The 16,651-nt window shown below is 40.9% G+C and overlaps 1 protein-coding gene across 1 annotated transcript in view; it reads right to left on the bottom strand.

Moving 5' to 3' along the window:
• FBLN5 (fibulin 5) overlaps nucleotides 1-15,490 on the bottom strand; it is a 42,782-nt gene extending 27,292 nt beyond the window's left edge. The window contains exons 1-4 of the mRNA XM_054400342.1: nucleotides 15,441-15,490; nucleotides 13,261-13,315; nucleotides 10,633-10,684; nucleotides 9,207-9,449 (exon numbers count right to left, since the gene is read on the bottom strand). Coding sequence (XP_054256317.1) covers nucleotides 9,207-9,449; nucleotides 10,633-10,684; nucleotides 13,261-13,315; nucleotides 15,441-15,457 — 367 coding nt within the window. The 5' untranslated portion in view covers nucleotides 15,458-15,490. The remainder of the gene's footprint in view (nucleotides 1-9,206; nucleotides 9,450-10,632; nucleotides 10,685-13,260; nucleotides 13,316-15,440) is intronic.
• Between the last annotated feature and the right edge of the window lie 1,161 nt (nucleotides 15,491-16,651).

A 16,651-nucleotide genomic window follows, 5' to 3' on the forward strand; every position in this document is an offset into this window, starting at 1 on the left:
AAAGAACTAAAAGCAGAGAGGGATTTGTAGGTGTTAAAACTGAAGATGGACTTCAGCACTTCTTGTTATTCTCAGTTTGTGGCATGTCCCATCCAACAGGCAGAACCCTGAAACTACTCCCCTGAACTGGGCTGCTGATGTGTGATTCCCATTCATCTACTGGTAGCTTTGTTTTCTTTGAAAAATTCTCTCATCTCATTGAAGTACTGAAATGGGAAGCCAGTCAGTTAGCAGATGAAGGGGTCAGAGCACATTAAAGTCAAATCACATACCTCTTCTGTTTCTGCGTGGCAGCTCTGTCATGGGTTTGCTGTCTTAGGGACAAGGCTAAGCAACAATGCCAGCACATTACCTTTGCCTATAGAGTCTGGCAAAACATACAGCCCATCTGGCTAATTTATACTGGCAAAGGAGCCAGTTTGTATTTTCTATATATTTTGGCTTAACATCTTGATTGTGACACATAACCATGGCAAATTTCAGGCTGGAATCAAGCAAAAAGAAACAAAGCTGACCCAAATAATTTAAGGGAGAGGCCAATAAAAACCAGTGACTTTTAAGTCATTGAGAATACTGCCATCTCTAGGTACTGTGGGCACTGCAAATACATGCAGAAATTAACACAGGCCTGAACAGAGCGCTGGTGCTATGAAGGCCACTGAAAATAAACAAGTCTTCCAGGTAAGGAGAGACACTGAACTCTGCACATCATGTCACAGGGAGGCAGAGAAGGTGCCACTCATGCAGTCAAGGTCCCTGAGGGTCCCAGCAGAAAGCTACGCCTGGATTGTCATCCATAACTAAAATGGACACCCATAGGAGAGTGAGAGAAGGACAAGACACAGAGCCAATGCATGGGAAGGGTACTCATGAAGTCTGTCAATCTTCCAGCACCATTAGGTGACTTAATTTTCTTTAAAGCCCTGTAATTGCCTAGTTGGTGGGACTACCTTGAATAACAGCTATCTCAAAAAATGAAAGTTTATGAAATCTACTCTAGAGCAGGGAAAACTAATTGATACATAGTGGCTTTAACTGATTTGGCACTACTGAAATCCCCGGAAGACATAATAAAGGCAAGGCAGACACAAAGCCCCTTGTATCAAACTACTGTTAGCAGTGAGTCTAAGGAATCATTCAGCAGGATGAGAGCCCTACCCTGGCTAGCACATTTCTGAGGATGTGGTAGACTAGGCATGATTACTGTTCCTCTGAAGTTAGTCTGGTATAGCCTTCTGCCAACTAGTTCTTGGTGATAAGTGAAGTTTATCATTATCTGGCTCACGGCCTGGTGACCATTAATCCCCAATTCAAAGACCTACTAAGCCCCATAGAATCAGTTAAACCTCTTTCCCTTGTGTATCTTTGCCTTCTGCAATCAAAAAAGTGCAAGAGTGGTGGGATCCCTGGGTTCTTGAAACCTTGTATACTGAAGTATCATACAATTCCAGGAAAATGGGAAAAATTAAATGCATCATGAAATAGAGAGGTCGCAGTCTAAAGGATTTTCACCTTCCTGTGTCTGGACTGTGGCCTGCACATCTAATAAGACACGGACATTGTCCTTCCTGTGCTATGCCCTTTCTCTGCATACAAGACAGTTATAGCCAGTTATGTTTTGTAGCATGATACATTCTCATTCAACTGCACCCCCCTTCCCCTGCCTGTGTGCCCCTAATAAGCAGGTGAAGACAATTCCACAGACAGTATCAGTTTAGCTCAAGCTAAAATTGAAAGCAAATTCAAACACTCCTGTTGACCACAGTTTTTAATCATAAGGTGATCTTCTGACCAGCTGTGTATTATTCCCTCACAATGTCTGGGAAATTCTTACCATAGTGTAAGAAGTCTAGCAGGAGGAACATATGTTACCAAACTCCCTGACCGTTTGTGGTCAGAGGCTTAAGTGCAAAACAGCTTAACTTCAACATAATAAATTCACTGCAAAGACTTCTGCCCTAAGATCTGAAAATCTTCACCAAAGTCAATGAATGTGGTCCATACTTAGAGGTCTAAGAGTCTTTGGTCTCTAGCTGACTATCCATCTACCTACCCAGAATAACCACAGTTCATTCAAGTTCACTTGTAGCTATGCTGTAGTTGTGTTTATTTTATTTTCTCTTCTTGTATCATCACTGCTGAATGAGATGGGAGATACAGTAACTGATGATGCAGAGATGGCAGAGTTGCTGAATGCCTTTTTTGCCTCAGTCTTCACTCCTCAGACCAGCCCTCAGGAACCTCAGTCTCTAGAAGTAAGGGATCAGAACTGGAGAGATGTGGACATTCCGCTGGTCAGTCAGGACAGGGTTTGGGATCTCTTATACCATCTCAAGACACACAAATCCATGGGCCCTGATGGGATGCATCCATGAGTGCTGAGAGAGATGGCTGATACTGTTGCTGAACCTCTCTACATCATCTTTGAAAAGTCATGGAGAACAGGAGAGGTGCCTGACGACTGGAAGAAAGCAAATGTCACTCCAGTCTTCAAAAAAGACAAGAAGAATGACCCAGGCAACTACAGACCAGTCAGCCTCACCTCCATCCCTGGAAAGATGACGGAGCAGCTCATCCTGGAGGTCATATCTAACCACATGGAAGACAAGAAGATTATGAGGAGTAGCCAGCATGGATTTACCAAGGGGAGATCCTGTCTGACTAATCTGATAGCCTTCTATGAAGTTATGACCAGGTGGGTAGATGAGGGAAGAGCAGTGGATGTCGTATATCTTGAGTTCAGTAAAGCTTTTGTTACTGTCTCCCATAACATCCTCATAGAAAAGCACAGGAGATGTGGTATAGACGGCTGGTCAGTAAGGTGGACTGAAAACTGGCTCCACAACAGAGTTCAGAGGGTCATTATCAGTGGCACAGAGTCAATTTGGAGGCCTGTGGCAAGTGGTGTCCCCCAGGGATCGGTACTGGGTCCAGTTTTGTTCAGTATCTTTATCAACGACCTGGAGGAGGGGATTGAGAGTACCCTCAGCAAGTTCACTGATGATACAAAACTGGGGGGGTGGCTGACACCCCCTCAGGCTGTGCAGCCATCCAACGTGACCTGGACAGGCTGGAGAGCTGGGTGCAGGCAAACCTCATGAAGTTTAATAAGGACAAGTGCAAGGTCCTACATCTGGGGAGAAATAACAACAGGCACCAGTACAGGCTAGGGGCTGCCCTGCTGGAAAGCAGCTCCACAGACAAAGACCTTGGAGTGCTGGTGGAGAGCAAGTTCTCCATGGAACAGCAATGTGCTCTTGTGGCCAAGAGAGCCACTGGGATCCTGGGATGTATCAAGAAAGGTGTGTCCAGCAGGTCTAGGGAAGTTCTTCTACCTCTCTGCTCTGCCCTGGAGAGACCACACCTGGAATACTGTGTCCAGTTTTGGGCTCCCCAGTTCAAGAGAGACAGAGACCTGCTGGAGAGAATCCAACAGAGAGCCACGAGGATGATTAGGGGACTTGAGCATCTCCCCTATGAAGAGGGACTGAGATCCCTGGGACTATTTAGTCTGGAGAAGACTGAGAGGGGATCTGATCAATATCTATAAATATCTGAGGGGTGGGTGTCAAGTGGAGGGGGCCAGGCTCTTTGTGGTGGTTCACAGTGATAAGACAAGGAACAATGGGTTCAAACTAGAACATGGAAGATTTCACCTTAACATGAGGAGAAACTTCTTTATAGTGAGGGTGACAGAGCCCTAGAACAGGCTCCCAGGGGGATTATGGAGTCTCCTTCTCTGGAGACTTTCAAAACCCACCTGGATGCGTTCCTGTGAGGACTACCTTAAGTGGTCCTGCTCAGGCAGGGGGGTTGGTCCTGATGATCTCTTGAGGTCCCTTCCAACCTCTGATATACTGTGATACTTTCCAACAAGTTTAGTGCACTAGAGAAGTAAGTAACTTCCACATGTCTCACTTTGATCTTTGCTGTTGTAGGGTTATTAAACTGGGCCTTTTTTCTCCTGTTTACATATTATTACATGATACTTGTCAGTGAGTTCTCTCAGTACCTGTCATCTACTTGTGAAATTATGCTTGGTACAATACTGAAAATGAATTCTGATTTCAGTTTATACAGAATGATCTGAAGCCCCAAATAACCCAGCATGCTTATCTATGAACAAAGTCAGGAATTGAATGCAAAACCCTTCAGCCTAAGCCTTAGCCACCAACTACAACTATAGCTTCTTCTTGAGATGCTTCATAGACAACTTGCTTCCCTTTCCTTTTCTTCCTCCTGTTTCTATATGACCAGAGAATACACTAGAAAAGTTACTATTAGGGAGCTTAGTGGGTAAACTATAAGAAATTCGGGGCTCTGTCCCCAGCACAGCCATGGCCCTTTCACTAGACCTAAGCACCGCCTTTCAGTTCCCTGTATTTTCATTTCTGTCCCCTTTCGCTAGACACACACATCCGGCTCCTTTATTTTCCTTGAAAACCCATCTAGGAATAGCCTGTTTGTAATGAGGTTGCACACAGGGCAGATCAGTACAATTGCAGGCTTTGGACATGGGTTTCAGGTATGTTTGCAATATAAATGATAATGATTTAAACCCCATCTGTCCAAAGGTAATGTTTTGAAGGAAGGCATTTTACTTCTCAAATGCAGAACTGGGGACTTGTAGGTGGAGAATGTCCTGGCAGTCCCGGCAGTTCTGGCAGTCTGTTTTGGCAGCCTTTGAAAAATGAGGAAAGCTGAAGCAATGACTACTCAACAGATGAGGCCTTAAAGAACAGTTTCGTCCTCATACTTGGGAAGAGCACCTTTCCATTTCCCTGATTTTGTGCTTCTTCCTTTTAGTTTTGTTTTAAAAATAAGGATGATACTTTAAAAAAATTATTTTCACTTCTCTGGCCTCTTCCCTTCTTTCTATCTCTAGGCTATACCCTCTTCCCGTCAGCTTATACTTTTCCTAACATCTATTTCACTGTTTTTGCAGATCCCTCCGATCTTTCCATTCCACCCTCCTAGATGCCTTCCCATTCCCATCATCTCCTTGCATTGTGCATGTGCATTAATGAGAGAGAAAGCAGAACTAAGAACCCACCCATTAAATTTTTTTCCACAATGCCCAGAAGAGTCTGTGTTAGAGGCATGTTTTAAAGATCATTGTAAATCAGGAAACAGTGAGGTGGAGTGAAGGGAAATTGGAAAGAGCTCTCAGCTTATGAATGTATAATGCAAGAACATGGGCATTCACTCCAGTTTCATCTTGCCAACAGTTACTAGACCAAGTTCCTTAAGAAGAAATCATTATTATGACTAACCATTCTGTATTTATAGAGAAGTAGTGTTAGAAGACAAACAGTTCAAGCGGAGCTCTTGCACTATATGTTCTTTGCTTTTTTCCTGTATGTGGTCTTTTATTCCAGCGTTAATTGTGGTTATAAATCATTCCCAACCTGCTTTAGAATGAGTTTATGCAGACTTCATGCTGTTGAAAACACAGTACATTTATACATAAAAGATATTAAACATTCAGTAACTCTGGGGGTAAAAATACCATATATCAGAATCAAACCCACAGAAGATTTAAGAAGGAATTATCATTAAAATATTTCTCTGCCTGTTGCCAAAAATGGCTACAGCTATTTCTGCATCACACACAGGACACTGAAGTGGCAAAACATGGTCACCAACAGGTGGCTTTAAGATGCACTTGTGTTAGGAAAGGTTTTGCTTTCACAAAGGTCAAAACATGGAGAGAAAAGACTTTGCTAAGACTGAGTGGTGAGCAGGGTGGAGAAGGACACTTAACCCCTGTCTATTACCATCCAGGCCAAAAAAGGGAGAAGAATGGCTTATATTTCTTTTTGTTTGTTTGTTTTGGTTTTGCTGTGGTGGAATATATCAGCCCCACGAAAGGGAATGTTATTTGAACCTCCCAGGGTGCACATTCCTCAAAGAGCCAGGAACATGGAGCCTTGGCAGGCAGGCCAGGTGCCAGGCTGGGACAGAGTGACCCTCTCAGCCGTCCTTTGTTTCTGTCAGATTTAGCAAAAGGGGTTGGGCAGATTAAAAAAAAAAAACACAACCAAAACCAAAAACAAAAAACCACAACAAGCTTGTTAAATCTCATACAGCTTTCAGATCAAATTTTTATCCTGTTTCACTCTGGAAGTCCCTTGAACAAGCTCAGTGCTTCAAAGTTGAAGCTGCAAATCTCCCAGGGAAGGTTCCTGGGTTTAATAAGCTGTTTTGACTGGAATTCAAAACAAAAGTAAAGATTTCTGTTGGCCTAGCAAGAGAAAATGTGACCCAGACCTATAACCCATATCTGACCAGACAAAAATGTGTACTCTGTTAAAAACTGGACATTTCTCAGAAACATAGGCATTAGAACAGCTCTGGTTCCCCTGAAGCCAATAGCAAAGAGTCATCATCTCTGAGGGATATACTTTAGAATAATTTTATTTGGAAAGAAAATGCTGGAGGGTGGTGCCAGAACACCAGCTAACGAACCTGTAAGTGATATAGTGGCTCTGCTATTGGGCAAAATAGCTTCAAGTTTACTCTTTTCAACCATTCCACAAAATTAACCCTTGAAGTCTTTCGTATCCTTAAGATCGTGCTAATGCTGACAAGTAGGGAAGCATAGAGCAACCAAACTGCCATGAACATGAGCAATGGTTATAATTAATTTATATTAGGATGGAGCCATGATTCATGTGGTTCAGACTTTCTTGAATCATCTGAGTAAAATTTGGTTATTTTCTGAGGACCCTCTCAAGGTTCTCTGGTGTCTTGTCTTCAAGGCCTTCAGGCATGAAATTGCACATCACCCTGTAAACCACACCAGAAATCCTGGAAATAGAGTATCAGACCTTTCTACTACCACTGCAGTGGGACATATATTCATGCAACTTGGTGTCCACACTTTCCATCCTAAGGCACACTGATGCAAAAATAAATACTACATCATGACAGTGAACATCTTCAGAGGATTTCATTAAATGAAAAATTAAATCTAACCCCAGCAGAGAGCCCTTCAATCTGACAAGTCTTTTCCTTTAAGCTTTGTTTCTCTTCCTTTAACACAAATATATTCCACCATCTGCTTAAATTTAAACCTGATGTCGACTTTCAAAAACTGCTCCCAGCTAACTGATGTACTCAAATAGCAGTCTTCCCTTTCTCATCTCTTCTTGTAATGTCTCTAGTCACCAAACTTTCCCTCACAATTAAATTCCCGTATTGGAAAGGTAAAGTGACAGAAGTAAGCGTTCCTGACTGAAGAAAGCACTGGCCCCCACATTTCTGCCACAGCAGATACAAACCTTGCATATCTTTTGCAGGCTAGAGGGCCTGCAAGTAAAGGTTTCCAAAATCCGCCTGCTGTGATTAGTATGGTTTTCTTGCTGAAGGTCAGACACAGTAAAATGTAGGGGTTTCATTTCCCCTTTGATTTCCCCACTTTTTTTTCCCACCTGCCCCATTTCCCCATTCATCTACATCAAAGTCAGCAAAGTGAAAACACTCCCGAAAAATCTATAAATCACTAGATAAAATAACTAAGGTTGATCACTTTGCTAAGATGAGAATGACTGATTGCAAATTTCAAAGGAATGGATGGTATACATTTTATTTTTACAGCAAAGCCATCAGTTATCCCAGGATTTCAAAACTTGCCATTAAAAACCAGACTTTCTAACTTTCCAGCAGGTATTACTACTAGCTCCAGTTGGAAACTATGTTCTTCCCACCTTGGAACATAAAGAGGGCAATGATTCAAATACAGGAAAATGTGCCCCAGAGTAGCTGAACTTAAATCTACACTCACAACTTCTATGAATCATCATGGGCTCTTCACTAGGGAAGCAAAGTACCTCTGAAATCAAGTCCTGCCATTTCAGGAAATTTCAGACAATAGGGCAGAATCAGCATCCCCAAAAAAGTCAGTTTTAGCTCTTGTGTTATTCTGCAGCAGCATTCCAAAAACAAATGTTCTAAGTTAAAAGCAGTTCCTTAGTCTAAAGACAGGCAAAATTCTCATGTCTTCTGTGGTTAGGGCTGGTTTTTTTCTCTTGTCAAAGACTAGGTCTATTCTTAAAAAAAGGATTTTTAATAAAAACCTTCAGGCAATTAACTACATGTAATAACAGCTAAAGAACTGAGATACAGAAATGAGTAGTGCTTATAGATTAACTTTGTGGTAGACTTGTGGGCTACATCTCCAGCGTTTACCCTGAGCATTTATCAGTGATCAGTCTGACCCTGATCTCTTGATTCCAAGTTTGGCATCAAAATAACTATTTTGGCCATAGGAATATTATTCCATTAATTTATGATTTTTTTTCTCCATTCTTTCACAACATGACATTATCAAAAGCAAGCAAACCAAAGGGATATAATCTAAATCCCCCTTAAATTTTAGTAACACAGGAGCAGTTTATATCTAAGTTAGAGTACAAAACTGAGTAAGCGGCATCAGAATCTAGCAAAAGATACTAAAGCAGAAAAAACTACCAACACTAGAAGTTTTGCATAGGGTTATTTGGGTTTTGTATTGGAGATTGGGGAATATCAAAGTGCTGAGGCAATGTCAACACTCTGTTGGGGCAGTAATTCTTTCCTCATGTGTTTATACAGTGCCTCAAACAAGGGAGTTCCACTCTCAGCTGAAGTCTGTAGTCATCACAGCAGTGGTAGTGCTAACAATTGTATCCCACCCTGTAGATAAGAGGGTGCTATAAGCTGCAGAGGGCTTATATTCTAAGTGACAAATGCAGGGTGTGGGAGGAAACAAATCTCTTCTACCCCATTTACAGGAAGAAGATCTAGGTCCAGGAATCTGAACAAGGTCAAGAAATGAACCAAGGTTTCTTCTGTTCTCATTTAACACTTCAAATGGAGGGACTTCTTCCCCCTCCAGGACAAAATCATAGACATGAACAGCATGCCTTGTATGCACTGACAAATTACCTGTGATCAGAGGATTGTATATCTCATGAAAACATCACTTCTTTCACAGAAATGGATTTCCTGATTAAATAATAGGACTAAATCTTATCTTGGCTTGCTTTGAATAATGACTATAGGAATGTGCAGCTCATCCTTTTTTTTAAAAAAGTGGCTAAATTTTAAAATACTGGTCTTAAGTGATTCAATTTCTAAAGGATAATTGCAAGCCAAATGTCTCTGAAACATCAGACAAGCTTTAATATAAATAAAAATACAGAATAAAGATTTCTACTACTTACCAGCACACTGATTGTTTTCATCTAACTGGTAACCAAATCGACACATCAGAGGTCTTGTAACAGTAGGGTAGTTAGAAACAGGGCCTGATGCTGGGGGTGGTGGATAAATATTTGAATAAGGATTCAGATATGGTGATCGATACACTGGGTTTGTTCGGGGTACGCATAAATAGCCACCATTCTGGTTGACACACACCATATCTCCTCTGCAGGCCTCGGGAATAGTCCGGCATTCATCAATATCTGAAGGGAAATTGCAAAAGATAAATGCTCTTAATGGGACCTATTAAAAAAAAAACAAAAAAAGTTAACATTTTCCTCAAGATTTTGCTAAAAAAAATGTTACACTCTCTTTGAATGGAAAAGCTAATCTTTCTGTGTGGAGCCTAACTTTGAAATGGCATTATACTGAACCAGGAAACATCCCACATATTCAACACATCCTGTGTTCTACTTGTTTTAATTCACTATTAGAGGTCAGAGGGAGAGGGGAAAGCCTCTGTTATTCCATAAATATTCAGTTTGAGCATTGATTTACACATGGCTACAGCATGCTACTGACTGTTCCTGCTAGAGGGTCTGTCCAAACCACAACATGCAGATCAGGATTTCAAACATTGGTCGTTTGGTTTGCCCAGCTGTGAAACTTGGATCTCGATTTGGAGCTCCTAAGATCCCTTCCACAGAAAAAGTTAGGGATGTTCAGATTTGAGGATACAGTTCAGGCCTCTTTCTTGCTCTGATTGAGATTACAGCTTAATTAAGTTTATAAATATACAAATGGTTTAGCCAAACTGAGCATTCGTGTGGTTGTCTGGGCACAGAAACAGTAGGCTGCTATGACAGGGCAAGCAAACTCTTGCTGCTTTTTCCCTTACTGTTTGAATAACTTCAATGCATGCAGAAGGTGCTGCCCTGGAGAATGAATGATGCTGATAAAAAGATGCTCTAGGGCAAACTACATGCTTCCTTATATTGCCTCAACAGTTTACTTGGAGTTTCAACACTGATCAGTGGTAGACTTTATCTAAGTCTCCAGGTGGAGACTGCCAACACAGATAGCAAATACTGAGTTTGGAGGAGGAAGTGATGGAGGGCAAACAAGACTTGTCAATTGGCAACTACACTAAACTACCATCAAAATGCATCAATGCTGTTTGAGAAGCACTGTCAGACAGTTAGTATCTCCATAATGTCAAAGATTAGTACAGACTTCTATTATGTAAACACGCACATATTTATATATACATATTTATATATACATACACGCTTATATTTTTGTATGCATATATACACAAACACACATATTTGTCACACAGCAAGAATTTTTCAAGAAAAACATACTAACAGCAGTACAATGTTAACTCAATGAAGTCAGGATTTCTGAATTTGCAATTTAATTATATTGATTTGATTCAAGTCCTACCTAAGCATTGCCCAGAGGCACGGTCCAGGTCAAACCCATTAGTGCATTGTTGCTAAAATGAGAAAACAAAAGATGCTCAGTGACTGCGAAATGAGAGGGCTGCTGTTCATCTGGATTATCATACTTGGTGCCATAGTTTACACTATACATTATACCAAAATGAAATGATTTCCCCAAAGGACAGTCAGCAAGGCATGAATCTGAGGCCTCAGCACATATACCAGCCCCTTAACTCGGAAGGTAGTTCCCTCAGATGGTGAAACTGTCAGGGTGTTCCTCTGCCTGGGGGTAACCAACACAGAATTAGGCTCCATACCAGCTGTTAACACAGAAGTTATGCTTTTCTGGTTTGGAGTCTTATTTTTGCCAGAACAGAGGGGTTCAGTTAAAAGGTACTAGATAAACTAACAGGGTCTAAAACTACAAATAAACCCTACAGTACATTCAGTAGAATCTCAACAAGTTAGCCATCTGACTGGAGTCACAGTTAAAACATAACAAGCTTACTACAAGTAAGGCTTTTTGTTTACAGTAAATATTTTGATTTTTAGGGGATAAATCTGTAGGAGACACTTGCTCTAGGCATGCAAGGTTACTGGAAGCCGTAGTCCCTTCCTCTCCTGTGGTGCTGATCTTTATCAGGGCTACAACCTTGAGTCTTCAGCAGCAGGTCAGTGACCCTCAGCATTTCTAAAGCAATGAGAGTCCTGGTACAGATTGTGTCATCACCTATTAAAACACCTCCCTGCTCTCTCTAGTTTTCAACTGGGCCAAGCAGTTGATGCAAGCACAGGATCTTCATAGTAAATAGGCTGTACTAAAGAATGCAAGAAAGAGCTAGAAAACAGGAACTACTGAAGTAACCAAAAGGCAAAGGATAGAGTATGCTCAAAATTCTTCCATTTGTTGTTGGTGTTAATTGATAAATAAATACTTTGTGGGAGAAATCAGTGGAATAGAAAAGTACTTGGTTCACATTTGGAGGAGTAGTAAGTTGTGGATGGAAGAAAAGGGGTTAGAAGGATAGGTCAGTGGAAGGGGACTGTTGTAGGAACTAGGTAGGGGGCACATGGCACTGTTTGGACTGCACCTGTCACCTGCACATATGAATACACATAACAGCGCTAAATGTGCCAAACAAGTATGAAGGGATTCTGCCTTCATTTTTTTTCCATTCTGAGATGTTTTGGTGTCATGTCATGGAAAGCCAAGACACTCTGATGGGAGCATGTATAATCAGCCTCACATTTTAAAGAATGTACACAGTCTGCCTTTTGTTACCTTCTCTGTGTTGTGGCATATACACTACATCTAGGTTGGGAGAAGTAAGATAGTTTTTAACAACATTTTCTTTCGGATAACAGATGATGATTCAGAAGCACTGAAACTACTGTAAAACTGGTTTCAACAACTTTGTAGAGCTTTATTCTAGATAAAAATCCAATATTGTTGAAATGACCAGTTTCAGTATCTTCAGAAAGAATTTGTTGTTATCAATTTGATACCAAATTTCTCTTTGCTTAGACTTCAAAAATCAATTTTTGGTACAAGATGTTTTTATAAATATCACAAGAGAAGCAATATTTTTTATATTATAAAAATAAACCCTGAAATACATCTCAAAAATCCTTCAGGGGCATGAAAAGTCTTCCTCTCTGGAGATACTCAAGACCCGCCTGGATGAGTTCCACTGTGATCAGGTATAGGTGATCCTGCTCTGGCAGGGGGATTGGACTAGATTATCTGTCGAGGTCCCTTCTAGCCCCTAACGTTCTGTGATTCTGTGAAAAGCATTTTCCAAAAAGTGTTCACAAAAGTACCAATAAGCATATCACATGTAGGAAATTTTCAATGTAACAGAAAAAAAGAAAAGAAAAAAAAAAAAACAAACCATAACAAACCAAATCCCCCAAACAACTAAATTTCAGAGTCTTTTGGCATTTAGAAACACAGTTCTGGACACTGAGTATATCTGGACTGTCAACTAGGAATCCAAACTTAACATGACTTTGGGAACTTTTTTCCCTAATTTAAAGTCCACATGGAGTCCAAGAACACAAAGAACTAATGCTTCTGCTATTTCAAGAACTGGACTGCTTTACTTCCACCTACCCTCAAAATCCTTGCCTCTTGAACAAAAATGGGTTTGGGCATGAATTAAAATGAAAACTTGGGTACAGTTATTCATGGTCATAGTTCAAAGTTAAACAGTCTTAAGGCAAGATCCTGCTATACACAGAAAATGCCTGTTTATATTATTAACTTTTCCAAGAGTGGATGTTCCCCACCCAGAACTGAGCTGTCCCTGCTCTCCTGGGATTGCTTTTCTTATTTCCTCTTCCAGAAGCGTTCAGTTCAGAGGCAGAATGAGGTTTTTCAGTGACTTGCAGATTTCTACAGAGACCTTTTGCTGAACTGGCAAGGATGAGTCAGTAAGCTCAGTCCATGTTCAACTGCAGGATCCTGCTGGCTTCAAGTACTCCCCTCTAAACCTTTAGACCACACAGCTTCCTTTTCATGTAAACTCTAGGCCACAGAGCTTCCTATCCACCTGTTAGCCAGTTAAGTCCCATGCCATATAGCGCTTCAATACAAAACAGTATATAGATCTCTATGTGCACCTCTCACCTGTGCTTTTCCAGGGCTCAAAAGGCAGATGGTCAGAGTGAAAGCAGTCAGTATCCTGTAATGTGCATAGAAAACAGGCTGAAAACTTTCTGATCTCCAGAATTAAATACACGTTTACAAATTAGTTCCTAGTGGCACTTTAGTCTATGGCACAGTTTTGCTAACATGCATTTGGCCTCCGAAGAAGGAGTAGTACAACTGTGGGCCAGATTCATATCTCAGAGTTGCTAATTTTACTATGGTTTTATGCAGCTGGAATCAGAATCAGACTGCACACGTCTATTAATGGATCTATTTTTTATCACACCCCATGTAACAACTGTTTAGTGAACAAGCGTGCAATATTCATTAGACCATTTTTGCCCCATTCTGACACCTTTCTTTTGAGAATACTGAAGGTTTTGGTGCACATTTTACAGATGGGTAAACCAGAGCAGAGGCCGTGCCTAAGCTCACAGTGCAAACGCGTTGGCAAGGCTGCAGACATGTCGTGCAGGAGGTCCTGAATCCAAGCCAGTTGCTCTAACCGCTAAACCACATTTCATCCCCAAGGGACTATATCTGAGATTAATGCATTTTCTTAGGGCCAGATTCTGTCCCTTTACTCAATCTTGAGTAATATGTTGCTCTGCAAGTAGACACACAGCGCCAGGTCATCAGCTGCTAGAAGCTGCTACCTTCAATGGAACCTTCCCCAGTTACATCGTCTTAGCATCCAGTGAGAACTACTGGATCTCTTCAATGCAACTCACAGAAGAGGATCCCACACTAACAGAACATTATAGCTATTTTTGGAACTCCTCACCTGGAGTATAAAAATTCTGGTCAGCTAAGCTCCCATCCCCAAGTTTTTACTACCAGGGAGAAAACCAGGAAAGGGCAGTAAGGAATTAATTTTTTTCTATGTACTATGGAATTCAGTGTTTTACTGCTGCCCTTATATATAACTTTTTCTCAATACAAATATACTCACATCTTGCTTATCTTGGATTCTAGTTCTGAATGGCAACTTGCATACAATACAATCCCATAAAACTAGTAGAGGAAGCATGGGATATTTTAGGTAGCCTTAGTTCTGCTACCCAAGCAACCTGCCAACTTTCTCTCTTAGAGCTGTCTCTGATTTCTAGTGCAAACTGAGCTGCTGCACCAGACCTACAAATGCATCAGACAAAGCCACAAGCAAATAGTGATCAACACATTCAAGGAAACTTGTTTTAAATTAGGAGAGAGACCCAAGTTGTTACAAGTCAAGCTAAACAGTAAAAAGGTTGCTGATACTGCTGCAGAAACAGATTGTGCTTGCTGGCAGGCTTGAGTGACAAGGAAATGTAAATTCTGCACAGACTTTTCCTTAGAGTGGAATTGCAGATCACTCAAATACGATTTTATTTATTTAAGCTTGTATTTCATTTTTGATTCTATAAATCTCTTTGAAGAGAATTTACATCATGCACTGGTGTAAAGACTGCATACTCACTTTGTATATAGCAACAATAGCACTGGAATGAAATAGAACAGGTTGTGGCTGAACATTAATGTACCAAGTGAATGGGCTACAATATTGCAGAGCAGTGCATGCTAACAAAATCCCCTGTAAAACTGGTGAGGAAAAAACCTCATACATTTCTAGACAGTCCTTACTTTTCATTGTTACAAGATGATATATTCTTTCCTCTTGGGAGGGAGTGACCTTACTGCCTCATATGTGTTCTGCCAGAAACCACAATCTCAATTTGTTAGTTACTTTAGATCTCAAATCCCCTCAAGAATTATTAACAGACATGAAGCACAACCTATCAGCACTATATACAGCTGGTCACAGTAGCTTGCCCAGCAGGGAAAATATTTTAAACTAGTAATTAACTTCTGCAATAGTAACTAATTAGCTTTGAATCAATCACTGTAGCCACTGGGATCATTTGCTGTCACAGTTCAGCACTCCCAGGGATACCAGGGCTCCTGAAGTGCAGAGCATAAGCATAGATCAAGAAGGAACTCGTCAGAGACAGCACAGCTTTAATAACAGACAGATTGTCTTTCCCCACCTCTGACCACTGAGATCCCGTCTCTTTGCAAATAGCTTTAGCAAGTGGATTGGCATACCAAATCCCTGCCACAGATATTTTCCACAGTAGGTTTTCCTTTGGTAAGTAAAGAAGCTCATGCATACCACTTACCTTTTTAATCCTTGCATGTCCAAAACTGTTCGTGAAAGGTGGAAAAAACCCAGAGTCTGTGCTGATGAACAACTAGAAAGTTTTTCCAAACATTACCCTCTGCTAGCACTTCAGTTCCTTAGTCATTTATAGTCCAAAGAATGAAATAGCAAGTAATGGAGAAGATCGGGAGCCGTCTGTACCTCCTCAGACACTGGAGAGAATACAGAGAAAGCACCTGGTTTTGCTTAGTTCTCTTCTGTAATTCAGCATTAAACCAATTGGAGGAGGAATGTTAAAAATGAACACTTCATTTTCTAAGTATGTTAAACAATGCAAATGGGGGCCTCAGCCTGGGACAGCTGGTTTAGATTACAAAGCTCACCAACTGGCTAGACTCCTCACAACAACCTCGAGGAGCCTGCCAGGATAAAACACTAACAGCTTGAAGGAAAGCCTCTCCCGCTGCAGACTTCACAGTTAAATGTGCCTCAGAGCAAAAAGCACCGTTATTGGACAGAAACCCTTATCAAGGGACTGGACAAGGGAAGGGATTGTTTTCCTTGCTCTGAGAACAAAAAAAAAACCAAAAAAAGTCAGGCTTTTTGGAGGCCCTCTAGCTGGTGTCACGGACAATGAATATGCAACAGTTGCTGCTTGTGCCAATGGCATATTGATGAAAGGTCTGAGCCTCTGGGAGGTGAATAACTCCAACACATGACAATAGTAGCTACAGGAATTATATTGCTTGGGGATTGTTTGAAAATGGGAATAAACAAATTAAATGCTCAAAGGAAAACAAATGGCTTGTCTACAAACACTTTTTAAACCGGGCCCACACTTAAGGGAGCGGTTTGTGAAATGAAATATTTCCCAGGAAAGACATATCTTGAAGGTCTCCAGTTACAACTGAAAAGGAAATAAAGTACTTTTTCAGGTGTTTCGCAGTTTTGCCACAGGCAGAGCTTTAGAAGGTCAAGCAGAACAATTATGAGATGCGAGAGATCAGCAATCAGGTGCTGCAAAGATTACTGAAATGAAATACAGATGTAGACATCAAATGACTACTTTGAATTTCTGTTGTCCTGCTTTTGAGGAAACTCACTATTCCTAAGGAATGTGAAATGTCCAATGAGATATAACTCTATCCTACATCTCTCTGTAACAGGTTGAGAAACAGATAAGCAGAGTTGTTACAACAGATACTCATAAAACTAGCTTCTAAGAATGGA

The sequence above is a fragment of the Indicator indicator genome, chromosome 4 (genome assembly GCF_027791375.1).
Source record: "Indicator indicator isolate 239-I01 chromosome 4, UM_Iind_1.1, whole genome shotgun sequence".
NCBI classification, from domain to species: domain Eukaryota; kingdom Metazoa; phylum Chordata; class Aves; order Piciformes; family Indicatoridae; genus Indicator; species Indicator indicator.